This window comes from Mus musculus, chromosome 17 (genome assembly GCF_000001635.26).
Source record: "Mus musculus strain C57BL/6J chromosome 17, GRCm38.p6 C57BL/6J".
Classification (NCBI taxonomy): Eukaryota; Metazoa; Chordata; class Mammalia; order Rodentia; family Muridae; genus Mus; species Mus musculus.
In genome coordinates, this window is record NC_000083.6 from 86,634,004 (window position 1) to 86,653,446 (window position 19,443).

Consider the following 19,443-nt stretch of genomic DNA (forward strand, 5'->3'; position numbering starts at 1 on the left):
GCTTAGTATTTGAGAATAGCTACAGTGTAGTTATTTTGTGTTTCTAGAGCTCTTTAATTCTCCTCAAACTCACCAAACAGCCAGATTTGTCTCTGCCATGCCTGGCTCACCTGGGAGGGATGGGGGGGGGAGCTGCTCACACCCACATCAGAACAGCTTCCAACCTGGCTCCCAGCCCCTCCACAGGAAGCCTCCTGCCTCTGAAGATATATCACCAAGAGATTGTCCAGATTGAAGGCTGGAATTTAGCCTCTGGTCAGTTTCCATCACATACCTCCGTTGGCTGCTGTGGCTGCAGGCTATGTCTTCCTGACTTGTTTGCTAAGCTGAGATTCCAATGCCCCTGGTGCCTCAGCTTCCCTGTCTAACCCCTCCTGTGATTCCCCAGACGTTAGGAGTGCAGCTGGGTTTCCAGCCTTTAGATCGTCACCCCTCTGTGCTGGCCTCTACTTCAGTATGGAAAGCTTCTCCTCACGTATCCTCCAATATAGCAACGCCTTCCCTCCTCGAGACCCCTGTATATTCCTCCTATCCCTGCTCCATGCAGCCACACACTGAACTGATTTTAGGCAAGTAATGTTCCATCAACACCAAACCAAAAATTCCACGGACATAAGATCTAACGGACAACAGCTAGCAGAGCCTCTGATGCTACAGATAATAGCCAAGCAGGAACATTTTGTCTCATTGGAGATTTCCTTCCAAGATGGCGGTGCTGTCTAATCGCTAACACACGTACCTCTCATTGAGCGTTTGAGCTCCTGGCAGGCTTATCTGTTGGGGGAGGAGGACCGTAGTGGGAAGAGATGTATTTGGAATGGATGCCAGTGCAAGTTGTTGGGCTAGTAGCTCGCTTCTGGCCCTAATTTTTTGAATCCCGAAGCATTAGATTCTAAGATCATGGGCTCCTGGGCTTTGACATTGGAACGGGAGCAAGCCAGTTAGGAGGGGGAGAGAGCTGCCTCCCCATAGACCTAGCTGTCCTCCGAGAACGCCAAAGGCCATAAGGGAAATGCCGGCCAAGTAAACTTGTCTTTGTGTACGTGTTCTTTCTTTTCAAGTTTGCTTCAGTGTGAATGTCCCTCTGTCAGGTAAGGCTTCCAGAGTGGGGAGTCTCTCCAGGTAGGTGAGCCCACAGGCCGGTGACATAGAGGTCCCCTTCAACCTCATGATCTGTCTCCATTCAGCCATCCATGCTGCATGGCAGGACCCCGAGGGAGGCCCCTCCTGCATGCTCCCGCATGACTGGGCTGTGCTGAGAGAAAACCTGGGAAGTGGGCTCAAGAACTCACACCCTCACTTACTTAGCCCCAGGAGGAGCCCTGCTGGGCAGGCATTCCCTAAAGCTAGTCCACCGGCCCAGGGACCCCCGATAGCATGGATGGTATTGCAGAGACCAGTGAGAAACCATCATTATCTTCCATCCTGGGTGGACCAGGCCCAGGATTTTGCTGGGTCCTTCAGTAAAGGCAATTTTCAAGGCAATGTCCATGTCAGAGTGAGATCCCTTGGCCTCTAAGAGGGCGTTGACTCTCGAAAAGAGCTGTAGGGACTCTGGCTCAGGTCTAGAGGCCGTGGGGAAAGTCCATATACCAGTGTTTGGTAGCTTACTGAAGTGATAGCATGGTACAGTGGACAGGGAACTGGCTTTGATCACAGAGAGACCGTGAGTGCTGTCACAGGAAAGCCTTGTGATCATGAGAAGTCACTTCACCGTGACCCTCTGACCTTATCTGTAAAATGGAGTGAGAATAGTTCTCTCATATAATTGAAAACATGACAGGTAGCAAGCCTAGACCATTAGCAAGCCTAAGACACTTTGTGTACCCCCGTCCTGGCTTCTTGGGGGAGTTAATTCCTCTCTCCCTTCATGACTCCTTCCCATAGTCTGAAGGCTCTTTTCCTCCCTCACTAAGGCTTCAGGAACCAACAGGTTAAGTATTACAGGGAAACATATGATGTTTGGAGGCTGGGCTTGGAAATCAGATACAACCATGGCCTTCCACTCTGGCCTATGGGATCGTAGGATGATGAACACTGTGTCTGCTACCTAGCAAGAAGGATAGTGAAGAGGACCAGGAGTCTAAGACTGGGGAAGGCTGGCCTAGATTCCCCCCCTCTACCACACAGAGGTCAAGAAAGTTCAGGTTACTGGGTGGTGGCACCACTCGGGGCAGTAGCCAGCTGAAGACCAGGAAGGCATGCCTCTCAGGAGTTATGCAGAGACTGCTGGGCTCAATTGGGCTCTGATGGAGTCTTTGGTGCTAAAGAGGGAAGCTCACCAAATGGGGGATTCTCAAGTCTTTGTCCCTTTTGATAGTGTTAAATGATCCTTCACAGTATGTATGATCACTTTAGTTTTCAGACTAAAGAGCTATGTTATCTAGACTAGGCTGGAATACTAGGCTATGTAGCTCAGGCTGTTTTAAACTCCTAATACCCCTCCCTCCCTCCCTCCCTCCCTCCCTCCCTCCTTCCCTCCCTCCCTCCCTCCACCTCAGTGCTGGGATTATAGACATGTACCACCACATCTGGCACAAGTCTTTTTGCTGTATTATCACTGTGTGCGTTCCCTCTGCTTTCGGTCTCAGTAGTGTTTTGGATGAATGAAAGCTGTATGGCTTTTGGTACCAGCCATTTTGCTATCTGAGAATTCTGGTTGCAGGAGTCTTCCTGTGGGCTGTGGTATTAGTCCCCCCCCCTCCCCCCAACAATGTCATAAGTACCCCGGGAAAGTGCCTGACTAGCCTGTTCTGGATTTGACTGGACATTTCTTTAGGCTCATGAATTTTCCATTGTAGCTTACTGGCTGTTGAGATGGGCTATGCCTTCGTGGGTTCACAAACATAGTATTTATTGAACTTAATTTCCTCCTCGCTCCACCAATATTTGAACATATGCACACATCCCACACCTACTTGTTGAGAGCATGGGAGGATCGGTGAAGCTAAAGATGGTGGGAAGGGAGAGAAGCAGGAGAAATCAGGGCCAGCTTCCTGGAGAAGCCAAGTCTGGGCAGGGAAAGATGGTGATGGTTAGGGAGAGAGAAGCACCCGAAAAAAGATGGCTTCAGACCACTTCTAATCAGTGGGATTTATGGAGCCTGTGCCTGGTCTGTTCTCTACAGTCCTGAAGGACTTACTGCTGCCTGGCAAAAGCAAAGAAAAACTCTTCCCACCAACACTCAACCAACAGAAGCTAGGCAGAGTTAGCGTGCAGGAAGAGACAAATTGAAATATGTAGATGATAATAGTGACTACGGGATTCAGGGCTTTGATAGGACCAAAGAGAGATGCTATAAGCTTTGCCTTTCAAAGTTACAAGACAGAGAAAGACAGGATGGAAAAGAGGCTTTCACCAGACTGGCTGGAATCCAGGTCCTCCATGCACAACCCCAGGAGTCTTGTTAGGTCATGTCCTACCCTCCATCTTACAGATGGAGCCACCTTGCTAAAGAAGCAATGTCCTCCTGTCTGCCTTTGTCTTGCTAAGAGCTTTGAAGGGTTGGCCAGCAGCCAGGAGTGCAGGGACAGTGCTTAGGGGCTGGCTCAGGTGTGGCCAAGGAAAATCAGAAATGATCTTAGCCCTCCCTAAGGAGGGGCTCAGTCCTTTAAGGCCTCCAGCCTACGTTTGTTCTGTGCAGAGTACAGGTGTATAGTTATGCTGTGCATGCTCATGGGGTCCCCTGCCTGCATCATCCTCAAAGTTCAGGCCTTGAATCTCCATGGAGTCATCAGTCACGACAGAAAGAAGCCACCCCAAGTCACCCCCAAGTCACCCTGTTGTTTGTACCGGGAATACGTAAGGAGCAAGTAGCAGACTTGGATGTAATCTAAAAGTAATGTTCAACTATGACTAGAATTCTGGGAGTTGACAAATGCACATTAGGTTTGTTGTCTATGATGACTTTATGTCAACACTTATCTTTTCACAGTGAAGGGGCTTGGCCACAGGCATGCAAGCCATCTTCTTGCCCTGGTGGTTTCTGGAGTCTCACTTCTGAGACATACCACCTTGAAGGGTTCCCATGGAGCACAGAATATTATTTAGCATGTGAGTCCAGATAAGTCAGGGCTGCTAACGGCTGAGCCAGTGAAGCATGAAACCCTTTGCCTTGAGTAGAGACAAATCCTACGGACTATACTTGTCAAATTGAGATGACCTGCAGAGTGAATTACATCCTTCCTGGAGACCGTAGCTAGCCTCCCTCCTTCTTCTCCCTGGTTCCCTTAGCTCCAAACAACATCAATTCACCCTTTTCTAAAAGAGTGTCTTTCCTTTTCTTTTTGAATGTGTGTTCATGTATAGTGGTGGTGGGGGCGTGGGAGTGTATTGCATAGTGCACATGTTTGCAAGTGTGGAATGAGAAATAATATCCAAAGTCATTACTCAGCTACTGTCCACCTTGGTTTTTGATACAAGGATTCTTCGTTGACCTGGAGCTCTCAGATTAGATAGGCCAGTTGTCCAATGAGTTGGTGGCATCTATTCACCTCTGCCTTCCAATGCTTGGATTACAAGTGTCTCCAAACATTGCGTGGTTCCAGAAATGGACTTCCAGTCCTTGTGCTTGCCTAGGAAATGCTTGACCAAGTGAACCATCTCCATCTTCTTGGCGTTTGACCTTCCTCGTGCAGCTGCCACTTCCATTGGTTTGCTGGAACTTTACGTAAACAAGCCACACAGCATGTCTATTGTTTGTTCGTGTTGCGTCTTTCACTCGGCACCATGCCTTTAAGGATAGGGTTCTAGGTTTTTACGTTTTTATCATAGAAAATTCCAATCATGCATTGATGTAGTGACAAGGGTCCAGTGGGCTGCCTTAGACCTGTGAGCCAAGGTCAACCATTACTTCTGCTGAGGGAGTTCTATTGCTTTGATCAGAGGTACATACCCACTCCCATTCCCTCCCTCAACCCCCTCTTAGGATGCCTCCTGTATTTGATCAACTTGGGGATGAGTGAATGCCTCCTAGATCTCTACAGGACTCGCTCATCCAGATAGTATTTCTCTCTCAGGTTCATCTCTAAATTCTCTTTTCACCTTTTATGGCCCAAGACCCATGCCTGACTATACCTGGAAGTTTAGGATAATTAGTTCCTATATTAGGAAACCTGACATCGTTGTTGAATAGGGAGAGAAAGTGGGTGGCCTCACCTTGACGTGAGAGGCACACATTTGAATGTTTACCATCCCTATTTCAAAGCCAGCCAGCAGCACTGCAATCAATCCTAGGCCAAGAGAACTGATCTCCATCTGAGACATTTTCATAAATAAGGTGAATGGGGAGGCTGGTGCATGGAGACCCCTGGGCTATGCTGAGACCAGACTGCAGTTTCCCTCTTGAAAACTCTAGCTCTTAGCAACGATACTGCATTGAAATGTTCTCAGTAAGTGGCAGAGGTTGCCACAGTTAGCAGCAGAGTGAGCTCATGTGTGCCATGGTATGCTGCCTGCTGCCAGCTAGATACACAGGCACTGGATGGTACTGCTGTGGGCCCAGCTGGATACAAATTGCTCACTGCAGAGCTCTGCTCAGTGGCCTTGGCCTAAGATGCCGCAGCAGGCCGGGTGATAGCTCTCCTAGAGGTTTTCATCCCCTTAATTTCCATATCATGCTCAGTCCCTTGGGCCCCCAAGCCCTTTTCCTTGCACTTCAGGATCCACCCAGAAGCAGCCTGTCAAATTATCTCAGTGGGAAAAGAATCTGAAAAGGCAGAGGGTACAATGGGGTGAGAATAGGATAGACAAAACATTTGAATATAATACAGAGCACATCACAGATGGTACATGTATGGTTTGCTGAATCTCGGGTGGTCATGTGAAATGATATGTATTAGGGCATACATACTTACATACATACATACACCCCCAAATTCCTAAGAGCTATTAATTAGGTACATGCTGCACCCATAAAGTATAAAAAATGATCCTGAAATTTTTGTACACATTTATTTTAGTTTGTGTGTGTGTGCACATGCACGTGTGAGCATGCACACATGCTTAGCTGTATATATGGACATCCCATGCATGCAAGAGCTCACAGAGGCCAGAAAAGGTGTCAGACCCCATGGAACTGGGGTTTCCGATGGTTGTGAATTGCCATGTGGGTGCCGAGAACCAAACCCAGGTCCTCTGCAAGAGCATTCACTTCTCTTAACCACTGAGCTTTCTTTCTAGCCCAAACACCTAGCTCTTAATACCCACGGTGGCCGCTGCACTGAGCAATCTGAGCTGAATGCATTTTCTTTATAGTACAGCTACACACAACTGGCAGAAATCGTAGAGCTTGTTCCAGCCTGTCCATCAATCACCACATCTGTGCCTCCTGCCAGGACACCGTGACAGGAGGCAGGATGGCACAGGCCAGGGAGCCCAGCTGCAGGTGGAACAAGATGAACACACGTCCTGACTCACAGCTTGCCAGTTGGTGCTGAGGGCACCGTGGGCAAGTCGTTTAATGCTTCCAAGCCAGGTTCCATCTTCACAGGAGGCTATGTCGGGGTTGACCTCTACAGAGTGGGTGCAGACATTGTGCCGGACACCCAAAGCACCCTGTCCAGGGTCCAAATCTAATCAGGCCTGTTGTTCTGAGCTTTGTAGCTTCTTTCCAAGAAGAAACTGAGGGCATCCCAGGTACCAGGGCAGAGAGGAACACTAGACAGATACCCACATGGAGCTCCAGGCTGTGAAAGACAGCCACTAGTCAGCTAAGCTTTGAGTTCCAAGTGCTGAGAAAGAGCAGTCTTCCCAGGCATGAAGGAAGGGAGGCGGAGGTGTAAGACAGTGGCTTTGGGGATGGTTCCCCAAGCAAGGGCATTCCTTTCCCATACAGCAAAGGCCCCTGTCCTCTGCAGCAGCTTTCAGAGCTGGTAGGCCACATTATGAAAGGTGGTTAACCCTCTCCTGCCCTCAGTTCTGCTGTTAAAGATCCACTCCACCACCACCACCACCACCACCCCTCAAACCAGGGAAGAAGAGTTTTGTGCTCTCTGCTAGGCCCTGCAGAGTGCATTTGAGGGAAGTTTGCATGGCAGGCCTGGGCTGGGCATGGCAGATGACAGAGGTTCAGCAGGCCTCCTTGCTCTGAGTACTGCCAGCTTTACTCTACTCAGAGTATGGTTAGAGACACCTTTAGGCCATTCGTGAACTCTGGACCTAGTTGTGTCCATGTGCTCTGTAGGACAATGTGGATTCAGTTGGCACCGAGGTGACTCTTAGCTGAGATTTCAGCTTTAGTCTCTGTTGCCAGGTTTTATAGTCAAATGGTCCAAGCCAAAGAGCTCTCATGTATGTTTCCAGACAGGCCGGGACAGTTGGTCATGGGCAGTGCCCACTAAGCCTCTTTCCCAAGAATAGGGACAAAAGTGCCTGGAGCTAATGGTCTCTGACAGTTGACTCTATTGTCCTTAAAGGTCCATTTTGGAAAAATTCTCTGATACACGGTCTATGAGCAGGAGGAGGTCCCCGGTTATTTACAGTCTCCTCTGGAGAGCGTTCATACCACAGTCATCGAAGCCTGAGGTGTTCCTCTCGCTGGGGACTCACTCCTGTGTTCTGAAGGTCTTAAGCAATGGGACATTTCCAGTCCTGGAAACCTTCTGAGGGCTTGTCCCGGGCTTGTCCCCGCACATGTGTTATTCACAGAGAGCTGTGGGACCATGAAAGTCAACTTTGATAAAGGACTTCTTCAGTCAGTACTGAGGATGAACCCAGACTCTTGCATGCTAGTGGTAGATAAGTGTTCTACCACTGAACCGCACCCCAACTCTGAAGCAGTGTACCACCTCCCGGAGAACCTACCATAGTGCATTCTCACCAGGAAAACCTAAATTTGCCATTACACAAAACACAGCTATGTTGGTTCAGGAGACTCTGAATTCCCTCCTTGAATCAACGACTTACCCAGGTGTGAAGACTGGGGGGCTCTGATGTCCGAATCTATTAATAAAGTTTATGGGTGTGCTAGCCAGGGCCATCCACAGGTGCACACTGTGTCTGTAGTACCTTTGTGCTCCAAGAGTGGAGTGGAATTGTTGTGACAGAGACCACATGGCTCTTAGAGCCTAACGTGTATACTATCTGACCTTTTAGAGAAATTCACCAACTGTTGCTTTAGAGGGTGTCTTAGTCATCCAAGTGTCTGGAATGGCCTTTCTCACTGTCATGACAAAACACCTGAAGAAAGAAAAGGCTTGCTGAGCTCACAGGTGGAGAGGCGGGGTGGCAGACCCCATGAATGGGAAGCTATACTCAGCTGCCTCCCTCCTCCCCACTTTTTATTTGGTCCAGGGCGCCACCCACGTTCAGGCTGGGTCTCCCCAGTTAAAATTCTCTAGGGAAACACCCCTACTGATTTGCTCAGAGGCACTGGGTCAAGTCCACGGAGAGGGCTGACACTGGCAATCTGGGCACCCAGGAGTCTCACTTTACACTCTACACGTTCACTTAAAATGTTCAAGCCGTGGGATGTGGTCAGTGGTGGAAGTGCTTTGAAAGTAGCCGTGGAAACCTCCTCAGCAGCTAGCATCAAAAGACAAGGGACACAATTCCAAGCAAAAGCCACTGGGCAGTTGTGAGTGGGTGGGTGGGGGGTGGACCCACCGGGACCCACGCCACCCACTTTCTTCCAAACAAACACGACAGCTTTGGGGGAACTGTTTTGTTTTGTTTTTTGTTTCAAAGAGTATGCCACAAATGTTTGGGGTTTTGTAACTACCTGTCCTGTCCTGTGACGGAGGGCTGTGCTTGTCTGTGAGGTCCAGCCAATGCAGAAAGAGTAACCGGTGAACACACTTGCTTTTACAAATAGTTGTTGAGCGTGAGGACAGAGGTGGGTGGTGCTGGAATTCTCAGGTGGCTTGCCCTTTTCTTCTCCTAAAGTAACTCTGCAAATGGGATTTATCTTTAACAAGACTTTAAATGTTTAATTTTTATTTATTTCTATTTATATATATTTTTTAAACCTTAAAAGTTTAGCAGGCAATAACTGGGAGGACGGGAAGAGGAGAGATGAATTCCATTCAGCAGGCAGCCTGACAGAGCTCACCTGGGGCCAGTTGTGAAACTCAGCAGTGGTCTGAAGCCATTTAGTTCATTTTAAAAACACATTGGTAGCTAGGTGTCGTGACTTACACCTGTAATCCCAACACTTGGCAGGTAGAGGTAGGAGAGTCAGGAGGAGTTCAAGATCAGCCTTGACTACCAAAGGCCTCGTATGAATAGAGGTCTCATCATGTAAAAGTTTGAGTACTTAAGTGTGATGACCTGAGGTTGAGCCCCAGAACTCATGTGAAAAGCTGGATGCAGATGCACGTCCCTGGTGCACACACTTATAATCCCAGCTCTCCTAAAGTGAGATGAGAGGTGGAGGCAGAAGGAGCAGCCTCAAGCTCATGGGCCAACAGCCCAGACTACAGATCTGCAGAGACAAGAGACACGGCCTCAGCAAGGTAGAAGGCAAGAGCCAACTCAAGAAAGTTGTCATCAGACCTACATGAATGTATTTGCACATATGTGCACACACATGCACATAATAAAAAGTATATATACACACATGCATTATAAATAAATGCATATATCTATAAATGTATATATTATGTACTTTTTGCATGTAAATATATGCATATGAATATCCCCAGGAATTGTGGGTAATGCCTTTAACCCAAGCACTAAGGAAACAGAGATGAGCCTGGCAGTGGTGGTGCACGCCTTTAATCCCAGCACTTGGGAGGCAGAGGCAGGAGGATTTCTGAGTTCGAGGCCAGCCTGGTGTACAGAGTGCGTTCCAGGACAGCCAGGACTATAAAGAGAAACCTTGTCTCAGAAAAGCAAAACAAAAAACAAACAAACAAAAGAAAGAGCTGGGTTCTGAGTTCTGGGCAGCCAAGTTACAGAAGGGAGAGAGAAAGAGACAGACAGAGACAGTGTGTCACTCCGTGCCCCACAGAGTACATTAGAGAAGAAATCTGCCAGATTGTGCTGGGGCATATGGGGGTCTCCCCTCTGTGGCTCCTGTGTTTCCTGTCTTTGTGTTCCAACCAGCTCCCCCAACCCTTTTTCCCTCTTTAGACCAGGGAGTGGCCAGGGACTGAGGGGCTCTGACTTCAGCTGCTATAAAGCTGATCACTCACGTTTTAAAGGGAAATTGGTGTTGGTTTTCTTCTCCCATTCGAGGTGCAAGCAACTTCATAAAATGGGAGTCACAACTTTGGGACTGTGGAGGCTTAATCCTCTATTCAATTGGGAGAATAGGCAGTAGCCAATCGAACGAATCGGCAAATCCTGGGGCGCTTCTGGGGAGTTCAGACCTCAGGGCCCAAGTCTGTGCTCCTGATGGGTGGCACCGTTTCTCTCTCATTTCTGTTTGTTTATCATTGAAATTGTAACTTAACGACAACATTTCTCCTCCCCCTTTTCTTCCTCCAAACCATCCTCGTACACCTCTTTCTGCTCTCCTTCAGATCTCTGGCCTCCTTCATCAATTCTTATTGCATGTCTATATGCATTTGTATATACGTAGATACTCCTAAGTGTAACCTGTTAAGGAAGGCTCTTTTGAGTGATCACACATTTGGCCATTTGCTAGGAAGTGCGACCAGGCAGAATCCTCTCCCTGTGTTTCTTGATCTATGCTTGGAAAGGGCTGCGCTAATAATTTACTTTGTCCAATGGCATTTGGGGTTCACGCTTCAGTGTATCCAACCACTTGATCCTTATAGCAAATGTGTGGGGACAATACTAATGTCCCAGTTTCATGGGTGAGCAAATGTAGATAACACCAGAGAGATTGGTAACCGGAGACTCCAGCATAAAATCTGGGAGACTAGAGAGATGGCTCAGTAGTTAAGAGCACTGGCTGCTTTTCAAGAGGTTCAAGTCCCAGCACCCACACAGCAGCTCCCAGCCAACAAATAGAATCTAGGAGAGCAGTTCTCAGCCTTCCCAATGCTCAGACCCTTTAATACAGTTCCTCATGCTGTGGTGACTTCCGACTGTAAAGTTATACCATTGCTACTTCATAACTATAATTTTGCTACTGTTGTGAATTGTAAATATCAGATATACAAGATAGCTGGTTGACCCACAGGTTGAGAAAAACTGATGTAGGTGTTCAGGCAAAGGGCATGGGGGTGACCCACTGGGTATCCTACCTCTCAAAAAGTAGCTTGGAAAGAGACAGATGGAATTCAGCGATAAAATTTTAGATGTCTCCATTTTAAAAAAAAAGAAAAGAAGAGAAGAGAAAAGAAAAGAAAAGAAAAGAAAAGAAAAGAAAAGAAAAGAAAGGAAAAGGTGTATCAGGCATGGATAGAAGGGAGGAAACCAAAAAGAAATGCCCACAGTTAGCATGAACTTCAAGGAACTCAATCCAGAACTGTAAGTTCCTGAACAAGCTTTTTTCACATCAAAAAGGCCACTGGAAACAGATGAGAAAATGAAAGTGATCCACCCCTGCCTTCATAGCCTCAAGTAGTTGTGCATCCAAATTACTCAGAGTTTTAAAAGTACAGAGGCTGGGCCCTACCTCTGCAGAGTCCCTGAGGTCTGGGCCAGGGCTGAGGTTCCTGTACAGCTGTGTTTGTTTCTGATAGACCAAGAGCTTCCATTAAACAGTGACTAGGCTGGGGCTGGGGCTCCGGGAAGCACGCTTGCTAAGAATGTATGAAACTATTGGTTCTATCTCCAACCCCTGCCTACACATGCACGAGCACACGTGCATGCACACACACACACACACACACACACACACACACACACACATGCACACACACCAAAGGGCAGAGCTAAATGAAGCAAGGCTACACACACACACACACACACACACACACACACCCCAAAGGGCAGAGCTAAATGAAGCAAGGCTATGGTTGTGTCTGCAATGAATTTTCCCCCAAAGTGAAACGTACTCAAAATACAAAGATTCAGGCAAGAACTCTTTAGAGGGAACTGGAAGCCAAGAGAAATTAATTATGTTTCCTAAGTCTCACTTAGGCATCCATAATAGCTCTTGCCCAGGCCAGACCTCAGATCAGTTAAGCAGACTCGGCTCTGGAGACAGGCACTGGCCGCCTTGGTTGAAGCCCTCTCAGGTGATTCTCATGTACATCTGGAATTGAGCCGCTGCGCTAGGCGCCTGTTGCTGAAGGTTCTGCTGTGTCTGCTTCGGCTCATGGTAACTTGAACATAATAAAATACACTGGCAGAGCCCAACAGAGACAGGCACGCAGGCTCCTAGCAGTCAGGAGTAGTATTTAGGAAAACATGGGGTTATTTTAGGGTGGTTGTTATTTTTAATATTTTTAAATGTATTATTTATGTGCGTAGGGGGTCTGCACACATGAGTGGAGGTCAGAGAACAATTTGCAAAATTGGTTCTTTCTACCTTGTGGGGCCCAGGGGTCCGACTCTCAGGTCTTCATGCCTGGGAATAGGTGCCTTTCTTTATCCACTGAGCCACCCTTGCATCCCTTAAAGCAAGAGCCTAAAAGGTTTTTAATGCTTCGTTTATCTATTGTTATTTTATGTGCATTGGTGGGCTTTTGCAGCATGTATGTCTGTGTGTTGCATCCCCTGGAGCTGAAGTTAAAGACAGTTGGGAACTGCTATGTGAGTGCTGGGAACTGAACCTGGGTCCTCTGGTGCTCTTCACCACTGAGCCGACTCTCCAGCCCAAATCTCACATTTTTAATGAGGATTCATTTGTGGGTGTTTAGACAGAGAACGGTAAATCACTGGGAGTCAGTTAACCTTAGGCTCTTAGAGAAATGCTCTCAGCGTGTGTGTGTGTGTGTGTGTGTGTGTGCACTTCTCACAAACAGTCCACTGAAAAGCCTCCAATAGGAGACCTGTCAGACTTGTCATACAGAAAGCAGTCAGAGCCCAGCTTGGTGCTGGGGTTTACCATGCTACCCCGGGAGCCTCCTGGCCAGAAGGCCCTGGAGACTTTTCTGATAGACAAGAGTTTTACATTTTATTTATTTATTTTTTAAAGATTTATTTATTTATTATACGCAAGTACTCTGTAGCTGTCTTCAGACACTCCAGAAGAGGGTGTCAGATCTCATTATGGATGGTTGTGAGTCACTATGTGGTTGCTGGGATTTGAACTCAGGACCTTTGAAAGAGCAGTCAGTGCTCTTAACCGCTGAGCCATCTCACCAGCCCAACAAGAGTTTTAGAAATGAATTCCAGTATTTCACATGCTTTCTGTGTTGATTGCCATTGAGTTGGCCATCAAGGGTAAACATTATGTCATTGTAGACAGCACAGGTCTAATTTAAGGGCTCCCACCAAAGGACAGGTTAACACTGCAGCACTTGGTGTTTCTCAGACCAAGGGCAGGAATTGAGCCATCTGCTCTGGTTAGCACCAGGTGAGAAAGGTGGATGAGAAGAGTGTCTGGCATCACCAAGCGCTCTTGGCAGGTTGGGAGCTATAGCAAACACTGCCAGGGAGTCAGTATTGGCCTAGTTCCCTAGAACTTCCACCCTGTTTTCTCTATACAGAAACTCCAAAATTATAAAGGGAGAGAAGCAGGTAGTGGCACATGCCTTCAATCCCAGTACTTGGGAGGCAGAGGCAGGCAGATTTCTGAGTTCGAGGCCAGCCTCGTCTACAGAGCGAGTTCTAGAACAGCCAGGGCTACACAGAGAAATGCTGTCTCAAAAACAAACAACAGAGCAAAACCAAACCAAACCAAACAAAACAAAATCTTACATACCAGCATGTGTGTAAGCATATTTACATATGCTCTATTGGTGAGAATATGCTAAGAATGAGTACATGCGTCAAAAGATCCACTTGGTATGTGTTGAGAAAACATCGGGCGGTGGTGGTGCACGCCTTTAATCCCAACACTTGGGAGGCAGAGGCAGGCAGATTTCTGAGTTCGAGGCCATCCTGGTCTACAGAGTGAGTTCCTGGACAGCCAGGGCTATACAGAGAAACCCTGTCTTGAAAAACAAAACAAAACAAAACAAAACAAAACAAAACAAAACAAAACAAAACAAAAGAAGAAGAAGAGATCCTGATTGAATTCTTGTTTTTTATTTTATAATATTATATGAAAAAAAGCAGAATGTGGAATAGTGGTGTTTCAAGGTTGAGAGGATAGATAAAAGAAATAGAATTATTTCAAATTCATAAGCATGAAGTGTCCCCTGTTACTTCGAGTTTGCGGTGGGTACCTTAGGGGCTATCACCCACCCATCTGTGATATGTGAAGGAATGAGACCCATAAGACACATTAGAAGAGACAAATACAAGAGGCAGTCCTGGGAAGAGAGGGAGGTGCGAAAGGCTGGAGTTGAGGGATACTTGAGGGACCCAAAGGGAGGAGGCCAGGTACAGGTATCTTGTGCCCCATCTCCAGCCATGACCACGAGACATGGTCTCTTGGCTCTGCACTACCGGGCTGTGTTGTCATTGTCCCTCAGACCAGACAGAGGAAGAACATGAGAGCCACCAGCAAGACAGACACTTGAGGGCCAGCCCCCATGACACAGTCTGGAAGAGCACCGTCCTCAGCTAGTCTGGACGTCACATTGGGAGAGAGGCAGATGTCACAGTGGCTTCTCCCAGAGCTGGCATTAAGATACGGCTGCATGAGCGCTAAGAGAGAGGCATCCTTGCCAGACAGAAGGTAGCCAGAAACCATCTTGGTCCTGGGGTCTAGCATGCTACCCAGGGGGCCTCCTGGCCAGAAGGATAAGGTACCCCTGGAACTTCGTCCCTTGGGTACAGTGTCTCAAATGTGGGGGGCTGTCAGGTTTGGATCTCCTGAGCCTAGGCTTGCATTACTGAAGACATGCCAGAGGAGGTAGGAATTTTGTTTTCCTCTAACGTCGACCTCTAACACACATACCCCACAAGGCCCTAAACGCATTGGCCTTGATGGAATTTCCCCAAGCCCCAGCCAGTTACTGTTTCTATCTTGTACTAAGCAATTAGAGAACTACCACTGTGTCTCCAGCACTAGCACAGGAGAGACCATCAATTAGGCCTAACTCCCACGCATACGCCCCTGGGGCTCTGGCCTTGTCTAGGCAATCCAATGGCAGACTCTTCATGAGTCATGCCTTAGTTTCCACCCTGTTCCCGCCTCCACTTCTTCAAAGGACAAACCCCTCTGGCAGAACGGCAGCCATTGGACCTCAATCCAGGTCGCTTTGCTGGCTCTAGATCCAGTAGCAGCAGGGGAGGCTCATTCACTTCTTCCAGCAGCTGCCTATGGATGTCAACGAATGACAGGCATAGTGCTAGGCTGATGATGGAATGATGACCTCAGGCCGTTCGCTGCCTGCTCAGGGCTCATAGGGAGGACTACGTAGGGAGTGTGTAGAAGTGGAGAAATGGCGGGCCACCCCAAGGCTCCTCTCCAACTGTTCACAGAGGGATGAACGAGGCTTCCTGAAGGAAGGGCAGTGCACACTGGGATGAAAAAAGAGCAACCGGTGAACACCTACAGGCAAGGAAGGGGGGGTGCTCCAGGCAGACAGTGAAGAAGCTCTGTGGGCGTGGAGTATTGTTCAGCAGTGCCCAGATGTGATGCCAGGGTGTACAGGAACAGGATCCTGAAGGCCTCAGAAATGACTAAGCACAGGACCTTGAGACTTAGTTCTCAGAGTTGTGAGGTACCACAGAAGGTTCCATATCAGTAATGTAAGACCTGGGGTAAAGGCAGGCCTGAGGTTTAGCTGTGGTTTAGGATTTAGAGGCAAAGAGAGAGATATGAAGGGTTGTTCCCTAGCTTCAAGATGTTCATCTGTAGTGTACTGCATGGGCACCTGAGGAGTGTGTGACATAGGCCCATGGCACACAGCACCCACATTGATCAGGTGCCTATCATCCTACAGGGCATTGTAACCACTAAAATCTCATAGATAGAAAGACCAGTGCCCAGAGATTAACATCAGTGTCCTAAAGGCAGAAGCAGTGGTCTTGGTCGTCCTCCACCCAGCCTTGCCTGAGTGTGGCCCAGAGGTTGTGGGAAAGGCGTTGTGGGGGAGAGAAGGTCTGCAGAGTCAGACAATGCTCTCCGTGTCCAGTGCCACTTTCTTGGGCTGCACAGTATGGACACTGGGAAGGTATATGGGCTGACCAAGGAAAAGAGTAGGCAGTCTCTCTGAAAGTCAGACTTGAGCTGTGGAATCGAGTCTTGGCTGTGCTCTGAAGAAAGCAGCAGTGTTTCAAAGACCAAAATTAGTGAAGGAGCCAACCTCGGCCCTTTTCAGTTTGGGGGATGCTATGCTACCTACATGCCAGTGATAGGGATACAAGGTGATTTGAAAACTTCCCAAGCCTTCAGTGTCCAATGATCAGGAATTGCCTCCCATGGGGGCCATTAACTATTTAAATTAAGCATGGGTGACTAACATGCACCTAAAATGTTCCGAGGGCCAGAAGCCAAGTTGTACAGGGAGTTCTGACCAATCTGCCGAGGTCAGCAAGAACGGCATCCTCTGGCATGGGGATTTGACTCAGTGGTGGGATGGCGGGTGCCTGTCATGTGCAAGACATGGGCTTGATGCCCAGCAGTGTTTACAGTTGACCTATAGGAGAGAGAAATGGTGTGGCCTACTGACTACACCCAGACGATTCTGTGATTCCCACGAGAGACCTAGAACTGAGCTAACCAACCCTCCCAGCAAGCTCATGATAGAATCTTCTCCAGATGCACCAGCGGAGCCTGGTTCTTGAGTGTGGGCACACGGCGGACACCAGCACCATTGCTGCGCCCAGGTGACCTCAGGAAAGCAAACCAGTTTCTGTGACGAATGGGCATGAGTCTGTCACTGATGGTTGATGAAATCCGAGTGACTAAGTAAACAAGGACAGCCAGTGCCAACAAGTTGATGGGTTTTCTGGGGTTCTTTATGTGCACCCTGTCCTCCTTGGTGGCTAGCTGAAAGGGTGTACCAGGAAGAAGGTGTTCCTGACCAAGAATTCCAGCTCATCCTTCACTAGGTTCCAGTGGATCTTTCTGCCTGTCCTATTCTGTGGACCTATCCCCATCCTTTGCAAACCTTCCACTCCGACCACCAGAGTATGTGCCACTAAGATGTCCTTTGGACAGTACCTGATGTTTTACAAGTTGTCGTCACCACCCCTTCGTCTTCCAGATCTCCTGGACAGCCTTCACCCAACACAGCTCTCCCTGTCCCTTAGCCCTATGACCCTTCCCTCCTTCCACAGAGGTCCTCTGAAGAGTTGCAGCCCCAGGACGACTTCCCCAGCCTCCAGCCTCCCACAGCCAGCTTTCATCCCTCTGGGGACCAGTTTTGTTGTTCATCTCTGCAGCAGCTCTTTGCATATGCCCTCCCTTTTCCTCTGACCTTGAAATCCCTGGAGGACAGCAGCTAGCCCACCCTGGGCCAGCCTTCCGGTTGGAGAAGACCACAACCAACTGTGTCTGAGTTCCCTGTCTGAAGGGAACACAGACATTCCCCAGCCACAAATGCTGTTTCTGGAAATTACTTACAGTCTCTCTGTTTCCTCTGTCCCCCTTCACAGCCCTCAGTTCACAGTGGAACTCTGCTGCTGAAGCTGCAAAAAACATAGGACTGACTGCTAAGGACAGGGAAGAGTAGCTTATCCCGTTCCTTCCTGCCCATCATTGTGTCTAGTCTGGGTCATTGGGCTGGCTCCCCTGCCAGCCTCCCCACTCTACCCCCTCTCACTGTTATGCCAAACTCTCTCCCCATTTGCCTATGCCAGGCCCTTCTGGCTTTAACTCAAAAGCCTACTGGCCTCTTCTAAAAACTGTCTCCTGGTTGGACTTAACCCTTCCTTGCCATGTATGTCCCATGTCTATGGGATTCACATCTCTAGAACTCCTCCAGGGGCAGGAGGCATCATGCTGAGACCTGGATGTAAGCTTGGCTCTTTCCCAGTTGGGTAACCCCAACCAAGCCACCAAATCTCTCTGAGTCCTAGTTTCCTCGCTTGTAAAACTGGAATCGAAAGGATCAAATGATTGAGTGAATGTGAAGATGCTCTAAGAAGCTCTGGAACAGAACCTTTCAAACTGACCATAGGTTTCTCTCTTGGGAAAGGAGGAAATACATTATTCAGGAGGGCAGGAAGGGAGGTTTGAAAATGGACCAGGATTCTTCCTCCTAGAATTTCTAAGAGATTTTGATTTGTTCACGTGTGTAGCAACCATCCAAAAGCAGATACAACATATAGCTTTGTCTCAAAGGTGCTCTCTTTCACAGACTACTTAATATCGCCTTTAAGGTTACGGAGTTCTACTAAGAATAGGCTATTTCATTATTATTCTTCCTAGAAAGAATGACTCTGCCCTTTCTATAAGATGGACCCCATCATCTAGGTCAATAACCAGAGGCAGTGCCAGTTACCCAGTGTCTTATTTAGGGTTTTACTGCTGTGAACAGACACTAAGACCAAGGCAACTCTTTTTTTTTTTCTATTAGATATTTTCTTTATTTACATTTCAAATGTTATCCCCTTTCCTAATTTCCCCTCCGAAAATCCCCTATCCCCTTCCCCCACCCCGTCCTCCCCAACCCACACACACTGAGGCATAGAACCCAAGGCTACTCTTATAAGGGCAGCATTTAATTGGGGCTGGCTTATAGGTCAGAGGTTCAGTCCATTATCAAGGCAGGAGCATGACAGAGTCCAGGCAGGCATGGAGGTGAGAGGTCTATGTCTTGTTCTGAAAGCAAACAGAAGATTGGCTTCCAGGGAGCTAGGATGAGGGTCTTAAAGCCCACACCCACAATGACACACCTACTCCAACAAGGTCACACCTCCTAATAGTGCCACTCCCCAGGCCAAGCATATTCAAACCATTACACCCAGTGTCCAAAGAGGTACTGCTGAAGAGCCTCCAACTCCCGACTGTGCTCAGTCCTGTGGACCTAGCACTGAAGGCCTCTGTGGTCATATCCAGTCTTAGCTCCTGACTGTCCCTCACTCTGGGCTCTGGGCCAGGGGCTTGGCAGATCCATGGTTCTGGGCATTCATGCTCTATGTTCTTAACTCCTGCTTTATCCCACCTCCACATCTACCCCACCACAACTATAAACCCTCCTTCAGGTCATAGGCAAACCCTGATTTCTCTATGGAAGTTCTTTGTAAAACAGATTGTCCCCATCAAGCACACTGTCTTTCTTACTTATCTGTAAGCCCTTAAAGGTAGGGTATTGTCTTGATCTTCTCCAAACACCAGGATATGTGGGTTGATTGGTTGCTGCCTTCTACTCAAGCCCTCAAAGCCAAGAGCCTGGAGAACTTGAACATCTAGCTAGGTTGTCCTTCTGAGCTGGAGAATACATCATAGATGCTTACTGTGGCAGAACTACAAGTAACCTAAAGTTAACTAAGAGATGGAGCTTATGGTCTAGCCCAGTGGTTCTCAGCCTTCCTAATGCCACGGTCCTTTAATGCAGTTCCTCATGTTGTGGTGACCCCCAA

The 19,443-nt window shown here is 48.1% G+C and overlaps 1 protein-coding gene across 4 annotated transcripts in view; it reads left to right on the top strand.

Annotated features, from left to right (window-relative positions):
• Window positions 1–19,443, top strand: part of Prkce (protein kinase C, epsilon) — a 490,135-nt gene that overhangs the window by 466,219 nt on the left and 4,473 nt on the right. The window contains exon 15 of one of the 4 annotated variants that reach the window (XM_017317328.2): window positions 1,062–1,091. The exons of the other annotated variants lie outside the window; for them this stretch is intronic. Coding sequence (XP_017172817.1) covers window positions 1,062–1,076 — 15 coding nt within the window. The 3' untranslated portion in view covers window positions 1,077–1,091. The remainder of the gene's footprint in view (window positions 1–1,061; window positions 1,092–19,443) is intronic. 4 annotated transcript variants of the gene reach the window in all.